At 38.6% G+C, this 22,726-nt stretch overlaps 1 protein-coding gene across 1 annotated transcript in view; it reads right to left on the bottom strand.

Moving 5' to 3' along the window:
* LOC306843981 (talin-2-like) overlaps positions 1 to 22,726 on the bottom strand; it is a 50,569-nt gene continuing 27,843 nt past the window's right edge. The window contains exons 10-57 of the mRNA XM_079375763.1: positions 21,600 to 21,755; positions 21,361 to 21,462; positions 21,111 to 21,187; positions 20,584 to 20,764; positions 20,255 to 20,368; positions 19,844 to 19,952; positions 19,519 to 19,727; positions 19,078 to 19,176; positions 18,832 to 18,999; positions 18,454 to 18,748; positions 17,781 to 17,947; positions 17,509 to 17,637; positions 17,271 to 17,384; positions 17,048 to 17,161; positions 16,797 to 16,931; positions 16,312 to 16,440; positions 16,079 to 16,181; positions 15,589 to 15,797; positions 15,195 to 15,314; positions 14,591 to 14,788; positions 14,372 to 14,511; positions 14,190 to 14,283; positions 14,011 to 14,100; positions 13,636 to 13,758; positions 13,376 to 13,519; positions 13,102 to 13,263; positions 12,849 to 12,989; positions 12,582 to 12,763; positions 12,322 to 12,454; positions 11,662 to 11,763; positions 11,393 to 11,563; positions 11,167 to 11,313; positions 10,921 to 11,022; positions 10,693 to 10,812; positions 10,459 to 10,605; positions 10,131 to 10,300; positions 8,789 to 8,972; positions 8,541 to 8,666; positions 7,522 to 7,638; positions 7,195 to 7,380; positions 6,979 to 7,086; positions 6,763 to 6,868; positions 5,711 to 5,835; positions 5,044 to 5,169; positions 4,843 to 4,905; positions 4,578 to 4,760; positions 4,291 to 4,416; positions 1 to 2,170 (exon numbers count right to left, since the gene is read on the bottom strand). Coding sequence (XP_079231889.1) covers positions 2,042 to 2,170; positions 4,291 to 4,416; positions 4,578 to 4,760; positions 4,843 to 4,905; positions 5,044 to 5,169; positions 5,711 to 5,835; positions 6,763 to 6,868; positions 6,979 to 7,086; positions 7,195 to 7,380; positions 7,522 to 7,638; positions 8,541 to 8,666; positions 8,789 to 8,972; positions 10,131 to 10,300; positions 10,459 to 10,605; positions 10,693 to 10,812; positions 10,921 to 11,022; positions 11,167 to 11,313; positions 11,393 to 11,563; positions 11,662 to 11,763; positions 12,322 to 12,454; positions 12,582 to 12,763; positions 12,849 to 12,989; positions 13,102 to 13,263; positions 13,376 to 13,519; positions 13,636 to 13,758; positions 14,011 to 14,100; positions 14,190 to 14,283; positions 14,372 to 14,511; positions 14,591 to 14,788; positions 15,195 to 15,314; positions 15,589 to 15,797; positions 16,079 to 16,181; positions 16,312 to 16,440; positions 16,797 to 16,931; positions 17,048 to 17,161; positions 17,271 to 17,384; positions 17,509 to 17,637; positions 17,781 to 17,947; positions 18,454 to 18,748; positions 18,832 to 18,999; positions 19,078 to 19,176; positions 19,519 to 19,727; positions 19,844 to 19,952; positions 20,255 to 20,368; positions 20,584 to 20,764; positions 21,111 to 21,187; positions 21,361 to 21,462; positions 21,600 to 21,755 — 6,675 coding nt within the window. The 3' untranslated portion in view covers positions 1 to 2,041. The remainder of the gene's footprint in view (positions 2,171 to 4,290; positions 4,417 to 4,577; positions 4,761 to 4,842; positions 4,906 to 5,043; positions 5,170 to 5,710; positions 5,836 to 6,762; positions 6,869 to 6,978; positions 7,087 to 7,194; positions 7,381 to 7,521; positions 7,639 to 8,540; positions 8,667 to 8,788; positions 8,973 to 10,130; positions 10,301 to 10,458; positions 10,606 to 10,692; positions 10,813 to 10,920; positions 11,023 to 11,166; positions 11,314 to 11,392; positions 11,564 to 11,661; positions 11,764 to 12,321; positions 12,455 to 12,581; positions 12,764 to 12,848; positions 12,990 to 13,101; positions 13,264 to 13,375; positions 13,520 to 13,635; positions 13,759 to 14,010; positions 14,101 to 14,189; positions 14,284 to 14,371; positions 14,512 to 14,590; positions 14,789 to 15,194; positions 15,315 to 15,588; positions 15,798 to 16,078; positions 16,182 to 16,311; positions 16,441 to 16,796; positions 16,932 to 17,047; positions 17,162 to 17,270; positions 17,385 to 17,508; positions 17,638 to 17,780; positions 17,948 to 18,453; positions 18,749 to 18,831; positions 19,000 to 19,077; positions 19,177 to 19,518; positions 19,728 to 19,843; positions 19,953 to 20,254; positions 20,369 to 20,583; positions 20,765 to 21,110; positions 21,188 to 21,360; positions 21,463 to 21,599; positions 21,756 to 22,726) is intronic.

Here is a 22,726-nt window from a genome sequence, read left to right as displayed (position 1 = left end):
GTAATATACAACTTTAATCAATGAAGGATGAAAATGTTTTTGAGAGAGTAGAGTAAATTCTCTAATATACCATGTACGAGGAAACATTAAAAATAAGAATTGTGATAGTTAACCCTCTAACACTGTTCACTGTACAACCAGCATTATACTGTACCGTTTCATTGCCAATTCACTTTCAGGTCAAAGGAACAAGAAAAACATTCCATATGAACATCATGTGAAGAGAACTATACTTTGAAACCCTTTATTTAAATTAAAATGTTCTTCCATATCGGTAGAAGCTTTACATGTATAACTTGATTTACCGCAATGTTCTTACAGGCAATCGTTCAAAGACGCCCACAAATAAACAAAGTCAATTGGTTTTCTCAAAAAGTGGAGTCCCTGTCAGGACTTTCGCAATATTTTAGACGTCTATACTCGTCTACACAATGCATGAGCTGGCAACATCGATCATTCTCCAACTCTGCCATTAAGAAGCATGCACAAGAAATGCAGTACAAAAGTGTGCGGTCTTAACATACAGTCGTACATTTGTACATAAGCATTTACAGCAACATGAAGCAGACAGACACTTTCTAGGCAGATCTAAAGGGGGAACTGCTTAAAGTGAGTTTCACAGGCCACTTTATGACAATGTCTTGCTGTAGCAATTCATAGAGCAGAAAAGTAGAGCACAAAAGTAATAACATATTAGCAGCAACTCAGCTTCCACACACACACACTCTGGTGAATGCAAGCCAGAATATAAACACTTGATCTTGTCTCCTACAGTCAGAGAACTGATATGTTCATTTGACAGTGATAAACTAAGGCACTGAAACTAAATGTACATAAAGCCAGAGACAGAAGAGTTGCTGTGGCAAAGCAATAAAGCACTGAGAACAGATTTCCAGGGTTGCATACGAGTAAAATACAAGCATAAAAGTGACACGCTATAGAGCATAAGGCTAAAAATCAGAAAGTCATACCAGCATCAAATGGTTTAGAGGCTTTAGAGATATAATGAAGAGAAAATAAAAGCAGCTACAAACAGCACTGTAAAATACTGCAGTGGCCAGTAATTTCAGTATGAGAAGAAAAGTATGTCTGGCTCTACATAAAGTGAAGTGCAACACATTCATTTAGCCATATCCTTTTAAACGTACATCCTTGTGCCCAAAACAACAATAGGAGTGATTCTATACATTCAGTATTTGGATTTTTATCTCTGTAAGAAATATTCTGCTGTGGTATAACGTCAGTTCTAAGGGGTTGGAGGTGGAATTTCCACAGATCTTCTGAGGTTAGTATGATTTTATGGTTCTCCAGATTTAATCCATCAATCACTACCTCCGGTCATTATATTCTCACAAAGCGTATGGGCAGCAAGAAAAATTCACTGGAGATGATGCATTTTAGACTTATTCTGAGTGGTTTTGTTTTACATTGCACATTCACGCACATTTGTTTGTCTACATAAATATCTTTTATTTGTATACTTGGTGAACTTCGAAGCAATGAAAGTGAAGCATAAAAAACTTTATCTCGCCATTACAAATGTACAAATGTTAAACTTTCAACTGGAGTCTCTAACAATCAGTCTTCTTGAATTTAAATGATGTAAGCATTAAAGTCTGCACCTTGTTTGAAACCCTATAAATGCTTTATTTAAATGACTGAGATCGAACAGAGTTCATTTATTTTTTTCCTCAACAATCCAATCCCAAAAGTGTAATCCTGGCTGTTCTGAGCACACGGTAACGTGTTTCCAAATCTTCATGCACACATTCACAAGTTCAGATTCATGCCAGAAATTCGAAGCTTCTTCATGAGGGTGTGGAGGAGGCATGGACATTCACAGTTAAAGAGACAAGACGGTCGTTGTTTGAAATGTTCAAGAGTTGAAATATTTAAAAATTCATAATCCAGTCAACAATCAATAACCCTTCATCAGTTCAGTAGGTGTCACATGGACTGCACTATAGAGAAATTCATCAGTGTCCTGAAGGCAAAAATCAAACGGTGGACAATTTGATCAAAGGGAAGCCAGCATTTCTGTTTAGTCCTCATCCTCTCTGAGTTCACTTGGCAGGAACTTGTACTGCTGTTGTCTGATCTGTGCCAGCTTCTTACGGGCTTCTTCCAGCTCCCTCTCCTTCCTCAACATCTCCTCCTGAGCAGCAATAATCTGAGCCACACAAAGCACAGCACAAATTAAATATGAACTGAATAAAGCCAATATGGGAGAGTATAATCTTAAAATACAAAATGTTATTATAATTTTTAGTCCCAGAAAAACCCCAATAATAATTTAAAAAACAATTTATTGTATTGGCCCACGCTCTTGGCCCAAGGAAGGTATGCAACGGTGGATGAAGGTTTCCTGTGTGTTCGGTCTTTTCAGCATGAAAAGTTATTAAATTTAGGTTAATTCAAATCTGACTCCATTTTATAATGACTTCGCATTTGGGTTAGAATGACAAATGTTATCATTCATAGGATAATTTATCTAGACATCTGATTATTGTATTTATTCTTTCATATTATTGTACTCGTTCATTCGGGTGCTCATGTCGCTCAAAGATATCGCTTTGGCTGTTGTTAGCGTATCTTACGGTCACATTCTCGTCAGTCTTGGTTATTAGACAGAGGTAATTGGCTAATACTTTAGACGGCTACTCCTATGCTTGCTCATTCTAAAAGTACTTATATTTAGCGCCCATAGATTTGTACACACTTTATTTCTTAGTCAGAGGTCACGACCACTACTATAGATATAAGCCGACCAACATTACTTTCCCTAATAGTAGCTTTGGTATGGCCATGCCATGGTTTCCCCATGTACACTTAGCTAGAATAATATTTCAATAAACAGAGGTTAGGCTCACCCTATTTAGGTTGGTCGAACAACATTCAGTTGACCTAAACAGAAATTCACTATAAGCTCTTACAATCTAAGTACACTTGAACTAATACCAAATGTTAGCCGGATCTCTAAAGATACAGTTGGTGTGCCCTATGCTCCATCTCAACTGAATTTTAGTCCGTTACTAACCTGACGCAGGAAATGGGGTAACAAGGATATATCGTAATCTACTAGAGTCAATAATTACAGAGTAAAACAGAATAAAATCAAAATGTAACAATTTATTATTAGTGAGGTAAATATGTATTATGTCAATTACAAAAGCCAACTCAAAGATATCAAATCAATATAAAACATCAAAATCTCAAAGATGAGTCTAAGAGAAATATGCATACCTGACTTGAGAAAAATACATAGTATGAAGTGTGTGAACACACTTCGTATACCACAGGCTCATTCTGACTACAGAAGGCCCCGACCCTTTTGCTGCAATCCTTTACAAAGTACAAAAATACAAAACCAAGATAAAACATCCCCCAAATGGAGGCATGTACCAAGAATTGGAATTTGCATTAACCCAGGTCCCAGACCTGGGTAGTTTACACCTCAAAGGGAACAGAAGGTAATTTGCATGAAAGACCCTGGGAGAGGGCACACCTATTGCAGTTAGCAAAATATCTCTAAAATCTTCAAATCTTTATTACCTTTTAGTTTACTTCTGTAGAAATGAGACCATTGTACCAGTCACACCGAGACATTTCAAATGATACCAGACATGACTGTTAGTTCACTTGCGTTGGCATTTTCATGTAATCATTTTGAGCAGACTGAGTAGAAGGAAGGATGGGTGAAGGGATTTAAAAAGAAACAAATGGACAGAAGGGGAAGTTTCCTGCACTTCCACTCTGTGGGGTGTCTTGAAGATGCCTGTGTATGTTTGTATTGTCTGTTTCTCAGGAGATCAAAAGTATCTGAGGTTTCTTTCATCCTTACAAATGTATGGGCAGTCAGAAAGATCAAATTATGAAGATGCATTTAAAAGATATTCTGAGTATTTGTTTTTTTGTTGTCTACACAAATTTAATTGATATATTTATTAATTATCCATCTATCCATTGATCTGTTGATAATGATAATAATAATAAAACAATAAAAAATAAATATTACTATTATTATTATAAAATCATATAAGCAATAAAAATGACCTGAAGATGCATTTTAGACTTATTCTGAGTATTTTTGTATTACATTGCATTTACGCAGAGCTCAGTGTCTATATAAATATATTTATTATTATTATTATTATTATTATTAACAACAACAACAAAAAATTAAATAATCATTTAAATAATATTATTTTAATTACCAATACATTATTTATTATTATTATGAACTAATTATTATCGAATTAACCATAGATAGAATTCAGCTTGTAATCTTACCTGAGCAATTCCTCCAACAAACCTGGTCTTGACCACTACATTATCATCATCCGCCTTGTTGAAAGCAGCTTTCTGGGCAGCTCGAACCAGACTGTCAGAGGCCCGTTTCACAGCATTGCCTGCAGCCTGCAGATAACACATGAGAAGTTCAAGAAATGTGCCTATGAAATTCATGTTCAGTGAAGGCAGTAATGTAAGCCTAGGCTTTTATGTGAACATGTACAGTGCAGTTAACATTTAAAATATCAGAATGAATTTAGTATTTTTCTTCATGCAACCGAATATACCTGTAGCCTCCTCATAGCCTCTGAATCCTGCTCAGCTTTAACCTTGCACGCCACCAGCAGCTGTGCAGTGGAAGCAGCCACTTGTTTGGCAGAAGAGATGAGCTTTTCTTCACTGGCATGACCTTGGACTGATGCATTCGCTGCCTCACAGAGGTTACTGGTGGCTGCGGCAACCATGCGTGCCTGTAACAGTGAACAAACAGAGAAGTCATAAAGGAATAATATGAAGACATTTTATCAGCACTTTTTAATCTTAAGGACTTACAGCAGATATTAGCCCTTGGGACCACTGTCCATCATCCACAGCATTAGCAGGGATGGCTCCCACCTTCAGGAAGGAAAAAAAAAAAAATGGGTAAAACAGTAAATGAAAAGCTAAAAAAAAAAGAAAAAAAAGGCTGCTATAAATAATAATTTTACAGACTGATTAATAAACATTTTTTTGCAGCTCACACTGTTTTCTTACCTTGCCCTGGGCTACGAGTTCTCGCTGAGCTGCTGAAGCTGATTTTACAAGAGCACTGGTGGCTGCAGCGATAGATTTGGCTGCCTCAAGTATCTGCTCTTCAAAGTCTAAATTCTCATCAGCTTGCTGCAAACAAAAATTAAAATATCATGAAAAATGCAGTTGTAACATCTTGAAGAGTTAATAAGAATCCCTCCCTATGTTAGACTGTTTATAGTTGCGGTAATCATAATTTATAATATTAATAAACAAATACTCTACTGGAATGTTTTTGAAAGTCTCTTATGCTCACTAAGGTTGCATTTATAAGATCAAAAAGACAGTAAATACAGTAACACTGAACTATTTTCTATTGAGGTCCATTGCATTTAATTGAGAAATTAAAATCAAAATAAATTAATGAAATCTGAAGGTTCAAGTGACACTGAAGAAATGGCTGCTGAAAATTCAGCTTCTCCATCACTTGAATAAATTGTACATATTAAAATGCAGCTTTGGTGAGCATAAGGAATATTTTCCCAAAAAATTACAAAAATCCTAAACCTTTGACCACTAGCTTTTATATTTCATTACACAATTGCAAATATTACAGAGCACCGCACAGTGCCCTTACAATGCATCAATTTAGCGTAGTCTTTAAAGAGTGTATTAAGCACGTATATATTACCTTTGGTTTGGCTCTTGGTTTGAGCTGCTCAAGTTTCTTGGCTGCTGCTTCGATTGAGGCTGCAGCTCCCAATAACTCGGTTTCAGCGATCACAGTGGGATCCTCAGGGTCGACCCATTCAGTGCCTAAATACAAAATACACACAATTAACTAATGTTTGGCAAGGCCTGGAACCAATACATGGGCGGCATGCTGCAATGACTGAATGTGTGTCAGCTGAATAAAAAAATAATAATGGTGATTTTAAAACAAAGCAAGCCAGAGAGTAATTAATATAGTCACAGTGCTGAACACGAATGAAATACCACAAAACAAATAAACAAGACACAAATGTGGTTAAATAAGAAAATGTTTAAAATGAAGACCGGAAAGATGGAATTATTTTGTACTGGCATCTTATGGTACTCACCCTCATCTTAAGCGAGACAGGAAAAATAGGAAACTTTACTCAGCACAGTAAATCCAAAGTATCCCCAAAGTACACAGAGTGAACATGTTTGTCTTAAAGGAATAGTTCACCCAAAAATGAAAATTTGGACCAAATGGACCATTGACACTCCTAATTGAGATTGTACATAGAGTGTCAATGGTCCATTTGAGAGATAGGTGGCGGCAATGCACTTTTCAGTCTGCGATCCGCCGTAAAGCAAGAAGAAGAAAACGTGTTCCGGCTGTTGTGAACACGCTCATGACAGTTGGACAGTGCGGTGGATCAGAGGTAAAAAAAACTTATATAAATACTGTTCAGTTTCTTGCACAGACCGATCGTTTCGTGTCTTTAGACCGCAATGTATTGTCACGAGCCGCAGGGTTTAATTTGGTTTTGTATGTGTATGTTTTTTTTCTCTCTCAAAGCCGCGAGTCCCATTGACTGCCATTATATGACTGAAAGACTGCAACGGTTTGAGTTAAAAATCTTCGTTTGTGTTCTACTGAAGAAACACAGTCACCTACATCTTGGATGCCCTTGGGGTAAGCAAATAAACATCAAATTTTCATTTTTGGGTGAACTATTCCTTTAATAAAGGTGTGTGTTACAAAATATCTCTTACCTTTCATTGCCTCTGCAGTTTGAATCAGTTCAGTGACAGCTGCAGCAACCTTTTTAGAGAACATCGCCATTTTCGGTTTCTGGTCACCTGTTGGCTTTTGTAAGACCTGAAAGAAATATTTGCATATAAACGGTTCTGGTTAAGACCAATCCTGAACAAAAGCACCATCAAAGCACCATGCAGATTCATTGTGTGTGTAAATGACTGTGTTTGTACCTGTAGAACATGTTCTAAGAGCTCTATATATCCATTGGTACATTCAGTGCCGTATAACAGAGCTCTGCTCCTCACCTCCGCACTCACTTCCTCATGATACGCCGCTTGCTGAGGGGAAGACATTAGACTCCATTGTGTGCATCAAAAACACATTTGATAATCTACCGATGATGAAGCACAGAGAGACACAGGCAGAAAACAAGTATATGCACACACCTTGCACGTGGTCAGCATATCGGCTATGACCTTGCGGCTGAGGTTTGCTGTGGAGATGACATCTTCCTGTCTGGCAGAATTTCCTGCCGCAACAGCTTTGGCGGTTGCTGTGGTGATGCCCTTCGTCATGCGAATGAACTCTTCGGGAGTGGTTGATTTCTCAGGGGCTTCTTTAGACTGAAACACCTGATGACGACACAATTGTTCATTTAAATGTTTTACATTCAGCTTCGTCACAACTCGTATATATTTAAGCAATATTTGAACACAGGTCAAAATTAAGGTCAGTTTAAAGTATTATGCGCTTTTCTTGCGTGTTCAACTTACCGTGAGTTCCTGTCTGATGCACTCGATAGTGGCTTCCAAAGCTCTGGTTCCTCTTGAAGCCTCATCCTCCACTGCCTTCACCGTTTTCAGTAAGGATGTTACATTAGTTACCATAACCTGAACACGCAGACGTAAGGCATACATTTACATTTCACATCTGAGAAGAACACCACTCGCAGTTGAACTTCTACAGAAGAACATTTGATGGCAAAGTTCGCTATTGCAAACATGTCTACCTTTGGAAACCAGCAATTTATAGACAACAACTTATTTTCTCCTATCTTCTCAATTTATAAAAGACATTGTTTTCACTGACTGAATTAAAAATGAAATGAAATTATTCAAATATTAAATTAAAATATTAAATGTTTCCTTGGCAACTTAATCATAAAAAAAAATAAAAAAAAAAAACTGAAAGAAATTGTATATACACACACACACACACCAGTAACCCCTCTCTCTCATATAAACAAAATGACTATAACTTAAAATTTAATTAAAACAAAAGTGGCAAAATATGAAAAAAATGCCAAAATATCAATAAATATTTAAAACAGTACATGATACTAAAATAACACTGATCTAAGGTCAAACTGGTAAAATCACCTTTTTTTGAATACTAAAAATGAATGAATCCAAACTCATGCAGAACTATACCATTAATAGAGCATGTAGTTCATTTTATCGCGCAATATTTGGGACTAAGTGTGCAATGGGAATGATAGTAGCTGATGGAGAAGAAAACATTAATTTTCTCATTAATAATTAATCTGATTAATGGCACACACTGGAATGAGCTTCTCACCAGAACACTTTTACTCATATCTGAGTTAGGAGACATTTCCATCCGAGCAGCCAGATTTCTGAAGGACAACTGGGAGATTACAGTTTCAGAGACAAATTCATAACAGCTAATTGTCTAGATGGAGTGTTTCTTACCAAGTTCTGTGCTCTTGAGGTATGAATGTGGAAAAGGGAGAATAATATTTATGTTATGCAGAAGTGTTTTTGAGTCGTACCTTGGCCGCACTCTTGAGCTGGAACATGGAGGGGTCATCTGCTGCTTTTCCTGCCGCACACTTGGTGGCGCTAATGAGCTCAGCTAAAGCTTTAGCAACATCCTTCACTGCGTTGATCAGCACCACCTAGGAGGAGATGAATGACAATAACGCATGTGCATTCCAGAGAGATGAGCTACGAGCGGGTGCTGGTAAGTCCCTGTGTTTGACTTCTCATCTGTCTTCATCACTTTCTCCATGGCTCTCACCTGCGTTTCTGGGTCATCCGGGCCTATGCTGGCTGCTCCCAATTTCACCACATCTGTGAGTTGTGTGATGGTCTTGGCAGAAGACTGAGCGGCCTGGGCCAGCTTCTCTTGACTTGATGCTGCACCTGAAACAAGGTTCTTAGTGTCCTCCACCAATGCTTTGGCTGTCTTCAGAATATTCTCCCTAAAAACAAAGAGAGAGAATTGAAGTGATAAAAATGTTAATATAATGCTTACGTACATATAAATGATTTCATATGCTGCCTTCTTGGTTAGGCACATTTATTAGCATTACTCTTTAATATGCGATTCTGCTTAGTCAACTGTAGCATTCTGGGGTCATATTTTTTTTACTGTTAAATTGTATATTTGACAGATTTCTCTGGTAACCAATCTCCTGTGCTGTTCCATGTTTCTAGTATCACTCCCTGGTCTCTTTCATCTCAAGTGATAAAACCAATCAAGTATACAAATAAATTCAATATAGAAAATACATAATAAAATAAATTCAATATATAAATGAAGTAAATAAAATAGAAATTCAATATATTAATAACGTCGGTATATAAAATAAGAAATTCTATATAAAAATGTATTCTATATTTAATATCCAATTACTTAATTTAATAACTGCCTCTCTCTCAACAGTTATCAACAGTAATATTGTGGTCAATACTGTGCGTACAAAAGCAAGCACAATTTTCATTGGACAATGTGAAGTGGGACGGTATTTTCCCCTCATGGTATTTTATTTATAAATCGGTTGAAAATATGCAGCCAGTGTCTGTTTTTTTTTAACAAACCTGAAATTGCTAGAGTAGAGGTAGTCTCATTAATTGTAAGTAGTGTTCAATTTACTCCTAAATGAAGCCCAAGTGCCACCAACAGGCCTATCATGTGAAGTGTAAGCAGTTCAAGTACAAGAACACGTGAAGGACTTTATTTTTACAATTATGCATACACATATTTTGGTAACACTTTAATATAGGGTTCTCACTATTAACTAGTTAGCATGCCTATTATTAATATATTGGCTATTTATCAGTATTTATCAGTATTTATAAAGCACATATTCTGCATGACCTTATTCTACATCCATAATACTACTCAATAACTAAACATAACAACTACCTTATTAACTATTAATAAAGCAGCAATTTAGGAGTTTATTATGGCAAAATTCATAGTTAATTGTTCGTTAATAGAGAGAATTGGATCTTAAAATAAAGTATGATCATAATTTTACTATAGTAAATTTTAAATTGGAATTACTCCATATAAAGTCCCCTTTTTTACATTTAAGCCCCCATTGCACTGCATATGCACTGTAACCCCACTGTACCTGTGATCAGCGAAGGAGTCTGAATCGTTCTCAGCATTGAGTGTGCCAGCAGAAGCAAACATGATGGTGGTGTCCAGGTCAGCGATGATGCCTGATACAGCACTGGCAGCAGTGATACAGGCTTGAGTGCCCTTATTACCGGCTTGCAATGCCGAAAGCACCATAGACACCTACAGAAAACAAACTTGCATTAAAAAAAAACAAAAAAAAAAAACACTTCTACTATATGCAGATTTTGACAATTAAACAGAAAACACCAAAAACTCATTGACAGGAAACTGTGCAAAAAGCATATAATTTAATTTTGTGAGTTCTGCGTTTTTAATACCTTCTCTGTGACAGCACGTGCGCACTCTATAAGTTCTCTCTTTGTGAACGAGTCAGATGGACTGATCTGCAGTGCTCCAGCCTTCTGAACGAGCACAATACAGCCGTGCCCCAGTTCCTGCACTCGTGTCTTTATCTGGAACCCAATCTACAATCACCAACAAACACAAGGGTCAGCATGTGTGTGCGAGAAAAAGAAATACAGAGAGTGACCATGCATCTATATGTGGGTCACCTCCTCTGGTTCAGCAGTAGCAGCAGCCAGATGTCCCTGAACTGCAAGCTGACTGTAGTCTGCAGTGACCTGAGAGGCCAAACTGCCCAGATCCTCCGGAGCACTCACTGATTTAGTGATCTGTGGAAGAGAACGAAGTGTGAAATTAGACACCAAAGTCCATAAATAAATATTTATGATATAAAGAAATATATGAAACATTAAGTGTAGAAAATGATGATTGCTTACCATCTCCTGTGCACTGACAGCAATAGCTTTGGAGTATCTCACCATGGTGGTCTGATATTCTACAAATGAACCTTCTGGTTCTGATGGGGTACCTTCACCTAACTACAGAATGACAAGACCACTGAAATGTGTTACATGGCTGTTTTAAATGATTAAAAAAACTTAAAATGTCAATTATTTTCAACTGAATGGAATTACAATGTGTATTAAGGCCGTTTTAATCCAAAAGTAATTGTGGGTTATTACCTTGCCCATGGCATCAGCAATCGAATCCACCATACCACTGACCATGCCAACCTCACTAGCAGCTTCATTCAGGGTCAGCAAGAGGTCATCAACAGCTTCCCTCATCAGCTGTGCAGCTTCTGCTATGGCATCATGGGTATGAGCCGCCTGAAGACAAATGAGTTAATGAATTACGAAGAATTTCTACGAAGAAAACTTCAAATTTGAATGAATGAATGAGAAGTACCTTTGGGTTTCCACCACCTTCTTTGGCAGCGTACAGCATTTGTAGAGCAGACTCAGCGACAGTCTTGGTCTGATCCAGAAGGTTCATCTGCTGCTGATGATCCAAGATTTTGGAAGCCATGCCCATAGAGGCAGATACAAGAGGAGTGAAGTAACTGACCAACTGAGAGACCTGAGGGACAGACGTAGGTTTGGAGTTAAATATGGCATGCAATAGGGTTGAAAACTATGTGACAATTAGTTTTAGACTGTAAAGGCAATTTTAGTCACCTTATGACCCAGCTGGGCTGCTTCTCCTTTTGCTGCTGTGGAAATTGGCTCAATCAGGTGACCCACCTCCTGAACAGATGATGTTAACTGCTCCTGCAAAGCCTGAAACATACAATAATGGTTAAGGACTCCTGGTTAGAAAACCCACTGTAATTTCCTGATCCTCACATAAAAATATTGTTACTGAAGTTTTAACTCGTAATTGTCTTATTTATTGTGAAAACAAATGCACAAAACAAAGTGTGGGGAAAAAGTGAACCACCAGTTCTTTCAAACAGAGAGAGCTGACACAGACGAAGACAGAGATATCACTATACTATATAATCACAAAATACACATCATATTAAATTCACAGCTACATGTGATATTATTATAATGGACATATGTAGAGATCAATTTAAGAACACTTCTTAAATTGTTCTGCAAATTAAGTGTTAAAAATTATGGCTTTAAATGTTTCTGTAATGTTATGGCAATAGAGGCATCAGTATCAGCTATACTTGCCTTCATTCATAGTACAAAAAACTAAAAGAAAACGTAATTTAAAGTGTACATCTTTATGTTGTTTCTACATGAATTAGTTGATTTTCCAGAAAAACATTAAAGAAAATAAAGAGAGGAAAAAAATCCCCAGTAGTTGCAATATAAACACACATTTACCTCAGACGACACTTCGTCTCTACGTGGAAGATTTTGGCTGACAGCTGCAAGAGAAGCCTGCTCAATATCTCGAATGAATTTATTGATATTATCAATGGCTGAGTCACATTCCTTCTGGCCAGGGGCTTTATCCCTGTAATATCAAATTACATGAAAATTGAAGTTATTGTAAAAAAAATAAAAAAAATAATAGTAGCTAATTTCTACTTTGCAGGTCTCATACAAACTACAAAACTGTGACTATATGTGTGTTGCAGTACCTGATAGCAGTAATGAGGCTCTTGATGGAGTCCGACACGGTGCGTGAATGGCTCGCCAGTAATGACCATGTGGGTGGATCTTTAGGGTTCATAACCAATGACCTAGCTGTCTTCAAAAGGTGGGTGGAGCTATCAAGCATGGCACGTGCCGACTGGATGATTGGCTCCTGTGCAGCAGAACCCTAAATTGTGAGTAGAAAAACATAAATATGAATAACAAGGAGGACACAATCGTAAATAACAATTCAATGAAGAAGAACCTCGTACCTCTCTACTTATCTGGGCAGGAACACTAGCAAACTCTGGATTGGAAGCAAACGTGGTCAGACTGTCAACAGCTTCAATGAGCGGCGCTGTGGCAACATGACATTTCTCACGGTTTTCTTCAGAGAAATCTCCATCCAAAGTCTATGGTGGGAGAGAAGAGGAAAATGTTAGAAAATAATGTTAGAGAACAATCATTTGATGTCACTGGAGTGGATAAAAGTTGGATTAATGTATGAAGGACGAGTGGTTTAACCTTGATTGTTTTGACCAGGTTGGCTGTGCTGTTGGCCACATCTTTGGCTGACTGCACGAAGTGTCTTTTAGCCACAGGGTTTGCAGTCTTAGAAGAGGCAAGTCGGCAAGCATTACACAGCGCCGAGGTGTGCTTGGCAACAATGGTGGCAGCTGAGAGCACCTGCAACATGCACATATTAATATTTTGGCTTTAAAAGTGCAGATCAGGATGTTGCAGAAAGACAAGATTTGGGCTCAAGTCCAAACATTACATGCCTAATGTCTGACGCTACCTGGGAAGGACTACTGTCTGGGTCAACAAGATTTTGGCAAGCCATCTGGATTGCCTGATTAGCACGAGCGAACTGGATAGGATCCACTAAGCCTGGATGTCCAGCTTGGCTGTTGGGGTCAGACACACCCACTAGGTAAGCAGCCTAGAGACACATCAAAAAACAAGTATGATTGATACATACATAAAGATAAAGTGTTCAGAGGTAAAAATGTATAATGGTTGTGAACAAATTGTGACATTAAAGGGCAGAGTGGTTACTTGTCCAGCTGCTTCGGTCAGACCACACAGAGCTTTAGAGGCTCCACCCACACAGTCTCCAAATGCTGGAACGTCTCCTGTCTTGCAGTTATGAGAGATCCCAGCCATAGACTCACCAAGAATCTACATATCAGAAAGAGGTGGATAACAGATCGGTTATCATCTAATGATATGAATCAACATTTAACTGTATCAACAGGCTAAATGAATATTGCAGTTCAGCATCATAAGTGTCACTTGATCCTTCAGAAATCATTCTGACTCAGAAAATATTAAAATATTTATTTGCTTGTAACAGTACTGAATAAACATTTGCAATAAAAATCCTGATGGTATTCCAAGTAAAACCTCCAGTAATAGTTATGTTTCTGTTACCTTAGAGTTCTCCATAACACTTTCAATGCAGTCAAAGTAGGAGACATCATTGACAGGCTCATTTTGGTTATCTAGCAGTCCCCTAACAGCCTGTAACCCACAAAAAGAGACAATATGCCTTTTTTTCAAATATTAAAACAAATTACTTAGTGTGCACTGTATGCATTGTTTGTATATACCTCAAGCTCTCTTAGAGCATTGTCACATTCCCTCTGTCCTGGGGCATTCTGGGTACACAGCGTAATCAGCTGATTGATGCTGTCAGTCACCGTTCTGAATAAACACGCAGTGAGAGAGAAGGTTAAAAGACAGAAACAACAGCATATATAAAACATGCATAAATAAACATGGGGTGAAGTACCTGGCAGCAGCAGCGAGCAGGTTCTTTGCATTGCCTGCTGCAGGATCCACAGATAAAGACTTGGCAGCCAACAGCAGCTTACTGGAGGCCATTGAGATGTTCTTCAAATTCCCAATCACTTGCATTTGATCATCCTTACTCTTAAACAACCAAATATGACTTATTTCAGGAAAAGGAAGACTTATCCACATTCTCATGTTCTTGCTCCACATATCATACCTGGGTGTGGCCGGCCATCTCAATGCCAGCATCCAGAAACTCATCAAAGTCCTCACTGAACTTCCCAGAAGCATCTGCAAGCTTGACAGTGGTCCCTCTAGAGGCATGGACCACATCACCTGCAGACTGATTCAGATCAGCTGCAGTCTGGTTCAGGTCACTCTGGGCCTCCTGGAAGGTCTTGCTGCAGGGAGGGAGCTGCCAAACAAACAAATAAAGTAACAAAACACTCAGCTACCAAACACACATTAGGACATTTAATAATTGCATGCACTATACTGAGGACAGTGAGAGTACATTAAGGCAGTGGTTCTCAACCACGTTCCTGGAGGTCCCCCCAACAATGCACATTTTGCAACTCTCCTTTGTCTCTCCTTTGTCTCTACTAATGAGGTGATGATCTGAATCAGGTGTGTTTGATTAAGGAGACAAGGAAAACATGCAGTGTTGGGGGGCCTCCAGGAATGTGGTTGGGAACCACTGCATTAAGGGATAGAACAAATTTTCAAGTTACAATGTTTGTGGAGCATTTTCATTGATTAGCATTAGCATTTAGCACATTGGGTGATGACAACAACAAAAAAAGTCCTTGTTTGTAGCTCACCGTCTCTATAAGCAGTTTTTTGCTGGCTTCTCCGATGCTTTTCAGAGCCATATCAACATCCTTTTGTCCAGGTAAACAGTTCACACAAGCATTCAGTGAGTGGGACACAGCTTTTGCTACCTAACACACAAAACAGAGGCACACATATATATAAATATATTTAGAAATATTTATATGTACTTTTTTTTTTTTTTTTAAAGAAAATGAATAGTACTTTCAGCAATTGACGAAAAGTAGTTTATTTTTCAAATTCAGTATCGTGGTACTACTAATATTGCTGGCTCCTCAATGATAAATTGTTTGTGGATTTCCTAATTTCTAAGTTAATATTGTGAATAATAACATCTGTTAAATGATTGAATTTAGTTTAATGTTCTTCTCTTTGCCCCCTCACCTGCGCTAGCCTTTGTTGTATCTCTGCATCACCAGGAGCAACCAGTGCCTCCTTGGCTTCAGAAATTAATTTAGCTGATCCTTCCATAACCTCGCGAGCAGAATCCAACATGGCTGCAGCTCCAGCAGGGTCTGATGAGGTAGCAGCAACACCCCTCGCAGCCTGTGCTAATGTCTTAAGAGCCTGGGCAGTTTCACTGGCAGCTACACCTGCAAACACATACGATTCATGGGAGTGTGTGTGAACCAGAATGTATGTTTGTTTGTTTAGCTATATTGTAGGGAACCAAACAGTCCCTGGACATTAACTTAATTTGACAAAACCTCTAGAAACATCCTCGAATATAAATAACTTTTTTATTCCAAACAAATCTTAACATTTAGGGCTATGGTTATTAATTATAATTAGCTTTACATGAAAGAACAGAGCTGCAAGATACGTCCCCATTTAGCCAAATAAATGTGTTGAGATATGAGAGTGGGTGTATTACCTGTGTAATGCTCATTTCCCTGTGCTGCACAGGTAAGCAGTTGGGCCATTGAGGAACCAACAGCCTTAGATGTGCCACCCAGATACTGAGTGCATTTTTCCAACTAAACCACAAAAATTAAATGACATCAAACGAATGCATAATCCACACTATCAGTGTGTCTACGTTGAAAAGATATATTTTTTCAATTATAAAATAATAGTATCACTGATATTAAATAGGTCTCAACTCACCGATTCCCCAGGTAAAGGTTTTAGCTGCCCCTCAGAAGCTGATATTTTTGCATCATTGAGTTCATTCTTAAGTGTCTGCACAGCAATAAGTGCAGAGTCGATCTCCATGGGGCCACACGCCTCGTGAGCCTTGATATCACGACAGGATTTGATTAAGGGACAGTTCAGCCAAAAAAAATGAACATTTTGTCATTTACTCACCCTCATGTCAATCCAAACCCATAACAGAAATTAAGATATTTTGAAGAATGTTGCAAACCAAACAGTTTCGGTTAACATTGACTTCCATTGTATTTTTGTGCATACAGTGAAAGCCAATGGGAACTGAAACTGCTTGTTTACCAACATTCTTCAAAACATCATCTTTTTGTTCCACAAAAGTAAGTCATCGAGGTTTGGAATGCTACTAGGGTAAGTAAATGACAGTCTTCAATTCTGGATCGTCTACTCATTAAATACATGTGTGGAGACGACAGAATCAGTACCGTCTGTGCAGCAGTGCGGAGTTCAGCCAGGCAGGTGGCCAGATTCTTTGCACACTGTCCAAGCTGCATGGCTGCTGCCTGATCCGTCACAGTCGGCACAGACGACTTCGCTGAAGAAACCATCTTACTTCCAGGCTGGAAGACAAACGTAGAATTAGACTTTTTAGCAATCAAAGAGCACTTTTAAAAGAGGAGTGTTGGTATCAGATGAATGACAGGTGGTTAGTATCAGTGAAAGGATTGATGGTTACCTGAAGGAAGTTCTGACTGGCAATGATGAGGGCAAGTTGGGCACTACCATCCTCTGGCTGACCCTGACTGCCCCTCACTCCCTGCACCAGCTGAGGAATGTGGTCAGCTACAGCCTAACGCACATGAACACAGAGAATATAAACACACAGTTATAAACACAACAGGAGGACCATCATTACTGCCACTTGTTTGGAAATTCAAAAAAAAAAAAATTATACAAACCCTGCAGCTTTGAACAAGTTGCTGGTGGGCAGCAGTGCTCTTGTTAGAGGCTGCTGCATTCTGGGATGCCGCAATGGTTTGAGTTGCAGCAGCAGCAGCTTGTTTAGCAGCGTTCTGGAAAAACAAAGCAGACACTCAGTGTAGCGTTTTCCTTGTGTAGATCACACGTAGCCCTGTCTAAATTATTTTTATCATAAACATGGACACTCATAATCAAAATCATAAGTAATTCACTGACCTCCAGTCTTGTTATGAGTTTCTTCTTGATGGCATTTTGTGCAGCCGCGTTTGTGGCCACACGCAGCCCCTCCGCAGCCTCCCGGAGCTTCTGCTGCTGGTCTTCATTTTCAGGGTACGCAGCAGCTCCCTAAACACACACACACAAACATGTAACAAGTCTACTACTTGTCTATTAGATCCCAGATTACAGAGAGACAGAGAGATGCTCAAAATAACTTGTGGGAAATGCTTCATTAGTGCAAAGATGTCTCAATATTATATTAAACCCACCTTTGCAGCCTCAACCATTCGAGCAGTGGCATCTGCAAGCAGTTTAGCAGCTGCAAGAAGCTTCTTGGAGTTGTTCACATCCACCTCCACCTCAGCATCTGATCTCATGGCATTCACCAGGTCAGAGGTCGCCTGGGCAAGAACCCGTGCCTGTCGTACCATCTCACCTACGGAGGAGAATAGTACATCTCTATTATTACACAGCAAAGAGGAGCTAAGCAAATAAAATAAGTTAGACTACCAGTCACTGCACTAACACTGGAGTCAGTAGGGTTAGTATGGACACATTAAATTGTTGTGAAAAAAATGAAAGTAAAGACTTTCATAATGATACAAAAGACGCATTTAAAATAAATATTCACAATATCACAGTTTCAGTTTAACATTTATAGTAACAAATGTTTCTTAAATACCAGATCTGCATATTAGAATAATTTCTGAAGGATCATGTGACACTGAAGGCTGGAGTAATGGCTGCTGAAAATTCAGCTTTGCCATTACATGAATGAATTACATTTTAAAATAAATTAAAACAGAAAACAGTTATTTTAAATAGTTTTTACTGTATTTTAGTCATCTTGATGAGAATAGGATACATTACAATTAATAAAAATAAAAAGCCTCATCCACTCCAAACTATTGAATGGTAGTGTAAAAGATGCACTCATCTTACCAGCATCACCCATGCTGCAGAAAATACTCTCTGTAACTGTCATGATGGTGTCCGTGGCCTGGTCGTAGCGTCTAATGGGTTCCCCGCGTGTGGCATAGTTCCTCACGTGTGTGAGTAGGTCACTGAGAGCCTGTGTGACAATACCAGCCGCTGCGCTGACGGCCTTGAGAAGCTCTCCATCACTGGTAGCTGACAGACAGGCCTTCACACAACCTTCCACTGAACGATCCACCAGCTTCCCTGCTTCAATCAGCTGCTCTTGACACACAGGGGAGCTGATAGTGGGGCTCACAACCTGATACACAAACACAAAAATGGTTAGAGTTTTTTTCTTCTTTTAATCAATCTGGATTAGAAACATGTGCATGTGAACTCCACCTTGGCACAGGCCACTAGTTGGGAAGTGGAGAGGGCGCACTGGGTCGCAGCTGCAATAACCCTGTTCTGCAAGACGCTGTCTTCAGAAACCTGTGCCACATTCTTGGCCTTCAGAACCATCATGGCTGCTGCATTAGCCACGGCTTTAGCTAGGCTCATTAAGACATCCTGAAACACATGCACACATACACTCAGGGCGATAAAAACACAAATGTACATCACGTTCCTTAAAAGACACCTGTGTACCTGGAAGCGCTCATCCGTTTCATTCTCTCCAATCTGTCTAAGCAAATCTCCACTGGCTTGACCAATGCTGCCGGCTGCAGTCAAAACCGTCTGTCGTGGCTGCATGAGAAAACACAACCGCACAATCACTGATTGTTATTTTCTTGTGAAGAATAAAATATAAAAAATTACAATCATTTACCAAATTAAAATAAAAAAACCCACAATCTGAAAATACATTTGCCTTTAACAAAAAATAGAAATATTACCATAGAAAAAGTGAAAATAATTATTTTAAATCATATTTGTGTCTCAAGATGAAACTATACAGATGATACAAAAATGTAAATGGCATTTGTATATACATTTTGGGAAAATGAAAAGAATTAGAGAAAATTTTCAACAGTCCAGTCCATCAAAATGACAGATAATGATTAATCGCAGCATATTCTTTGCTCGCACCTCTCCTGATGTAGGCTCCACAGCTTTAAGCAGGTCAGATACAGCTCCGGTGAGGGTCCTGGCAGCCCTCATGAGGTCCTGTCCACTACCCACCTCATCCTCCATCAGAGCCGCCAGCAGCTTCACACCTTTTGACATCTCCGTCAGATTAGAGGAGATGGTGGTGATTGCACAGCCTACTGCTGTATAATCCGTGTCTGTCGGGTCCCCTGGGAGATAGAATAGCAAAACTCAGTCAAATCACTATACTGCAGACGAAACTTAAAGCTCTTCAAGCTTTATCTAAAAGATAATTTAATACATTTTAATAGAGTCAAGGCTTTACCAGCAGTAAGATTAACCACAGAGGCAGTTCCAGCAGTAATAGCATCCACCTGAGAGTGAATATCATGCTTGGACTCATCCATCTTGTTCTGAATCCACATTTTAGAAGCCTGAAAAAAATTCATACAAATAAAAGGTAATAAAAATAAAAACGTAAAAGTAAAAATAAATAAAATGGTAATAGGTACATGAGAGTCAAAAATTGTGTGCAAGATGTGTGCACTTCCTTACTATATCCTCATAAAATTCACTTTTAAAATAAAATAAAATAAAATAAAATATCGGTAATGGACACAGGAAAGTAAATGCGAAGTGACATTTATTAATTTTCTCACCATATCATCTCAAATAAAACAAAACATTGGTGATAGGTACAAGTAAGTAGTAAAATGTCATGTGTGCATTTTATCACCATGTCATCTCCAAGTGGTGGCAGCTCTTCCACCTCCTCTAGGTCTGACTGTGCCTGCTGCACCGCTTGCATACTGGTGTTAATGGTTCCCACGAGAGCCTGTTGGGCTGCACTCTGATCACCCAATTAAGGAGGGCAAAAATGACACATTAATCCACCAACAAATCTAAACTGTGACAGCTGCTGATCAACCTCTATGCGTTATGTAGGGGCTGATGCTGATATGCTGCTAGACAGCAAGGTGCAATGTGAGGTCAATTACTGAACAAATTATGAACTTTGCTGATTAATTGGTCCATGAACAGGAGCATTTGTATATGTAGACTCACCAGTGGTGGCATATGTCCAAGATGCATCTGTCCAGTGGTGATCTGTTGTTGTGGAGAAGGCATGGTGCCCATGTTCAGCGTTTCTGGGCCAACAGAACCGGACCTCAAAATCCCAGGCAGTGCCACAGAGCCATGCTCTGCCTGTCCGACACGGTTAAACTGCTGCTGCAATATAGTAGATCTGTGAAAGATAGAGAGGAAACGACATATAAAGATAGAGAATGACACAAAAAGGCACAAGTAAAAAGGTTTTTGTGTTCGTACTACAACACTCTGGGGTTATTCAAGAAGTGAAGACGCCTACACTCTAAAACAGGCTGAGTATTGAAACAGTGTGGAACAGGTAACCTCAGCTCCATCTAGATAAATAGAGTCTGAGATAAGGTTGCTTTTCCAGCATGAGTTTCCTGTAATGCTGTACTGGTCTGATTACAGAAGTATTTCCAAAGACAACTGGCAAGAAATGACAAAACCTTGAAAGGAAATACGATTCTTATCACTGCCGACTCAATTTCTGCATGTCTTACTTTTTCGGAGAAACCGATTCCTCTAACATGGTAGCCTCCTCATCTCCCTCTAAACCAAAGCGGTCTTTGCTTTGTTTCTGTAGAGCCAGACAGAAGTGAATAAACACTTTATACAAACTTTCACATAAGGTTTAATCTGGTAACACTGTGCATACTGTTATCCAGGAGGATCTCATTCAGGAAAGCACATGAAACAACAAAATGTTGAATATTTAATGAGGGAAAAACAATTAAAGGAGTTAATACTGGCCTTCTTGAGAATGATATCGATGTAACCAGCTATAAGCTGAGATATCTGCTCCCCCTCGGTGGTCTGAACGGAATAGTAGCTCTCCTGATACTCCCCGAAATCCTGTATATGGGCACAGTGTTATACACAAATACATATATTTACATACATACATATACATACACAGGAGGTGCACCTGAGCTATTTGAGCAATATGAAAGTCAAATGCAAGTCTGAAAGAATGGGTGTTGTACAATTACCAGTGTAAAGCTCTTAGGTGAGGCGGCCCATCTTTTCACTGTAGTAAGTGGCCACTCCTGAACCACATCTTTGGTTTTCTCATCCACTCGCATCACTGATTCTTTGGTTATACCCAGCAGCCTTGGAACCAGCTTATTTTTGCTTTTCATTTTTTCCTGAGAAACAAAATCAGTAACACTTTACTTAACTTCCTTATATATATAACACATTATAAATGTAGTTTTAATGTATTGATTATGACTTGTAATGCACCTTATAATGCATACTGTAATACATTATAATACTTACCTATTCATTGTTACAGTTTTAGAAAGTATAATGAATTAAAAACAAACATTCACACATTATAGTGCATTTTAACAAAATTATTTATGAAAAGATATAATGCAATACAACATACATTGTGAAAACCTTTATAATGTATTTTTTTAAGTAAGGCTTTAAGTAGAGCTACCACAAAATCAAACAGCAAGAAAAAAACAAAACAGTTAAATTCATTATCTACCTATTTCACATAACATTCTTCCTGCATCCTGTCAGATTTTCTAAAGCTCATCATCCTTCTTCTGTTTCCACACTTTTCTCTCTCAGAGCTGTCAGCAGATGGATATCATGAGCTTTGCTGTCCTGTCTGAGTTTAGAGTTGTACAGTCAATCTTTGCCAATCTTTCTCATTTTAGCTTTTTGCACAAATGTATTTACCACTAATTCCCAGAAACAAACAACACCCTGGAAATAGCTGGAGTTTATGAATACAGAGAATAATTATACTGGTCATAGGGGATAAATAAAAACTAGAACAAAATTGTGATCTTTATTTTAAGCACAAGCACATCTGCTCCACCTTAACTTTACAACTCAAGCAGAGCTGAACTGTAATCAGTCCATGAGTAATGCAGATCATAGAGTCGGGGGGGTGCATTGAATAGATGGAATCATTCTGGAGGTGGAATTCCTCTTGGATGATGAAAGCTCTCATGAGAACATTGATTGGCAACATGTACACCGAAGAAAATTTCTGGACTTGGGTATGAAAGAAAACGGTCTGTGACATTGTGACTCGGGACTGCTGATCTCAAAAGCATCTTCACAATACGTGAGCTAAATAAAAAATATGACAAACACA

The sequence above is a fragment of the Barbus barbus genome (assembly GCF_936440315.1).
Source record: "Barbus barbus genome assembly, chromosome: 2".
Lineage (NCBI taxonomy): Eukaryota > Metazoa > Chordata > Actinopteri > Cypriniformes > Cyprinidae > Barbus > Barbus barbus.
Note: the sequence above shows the minus strand (reverse complement) of the source record. Positions and strands in the feature narration are given on the sequence as shown.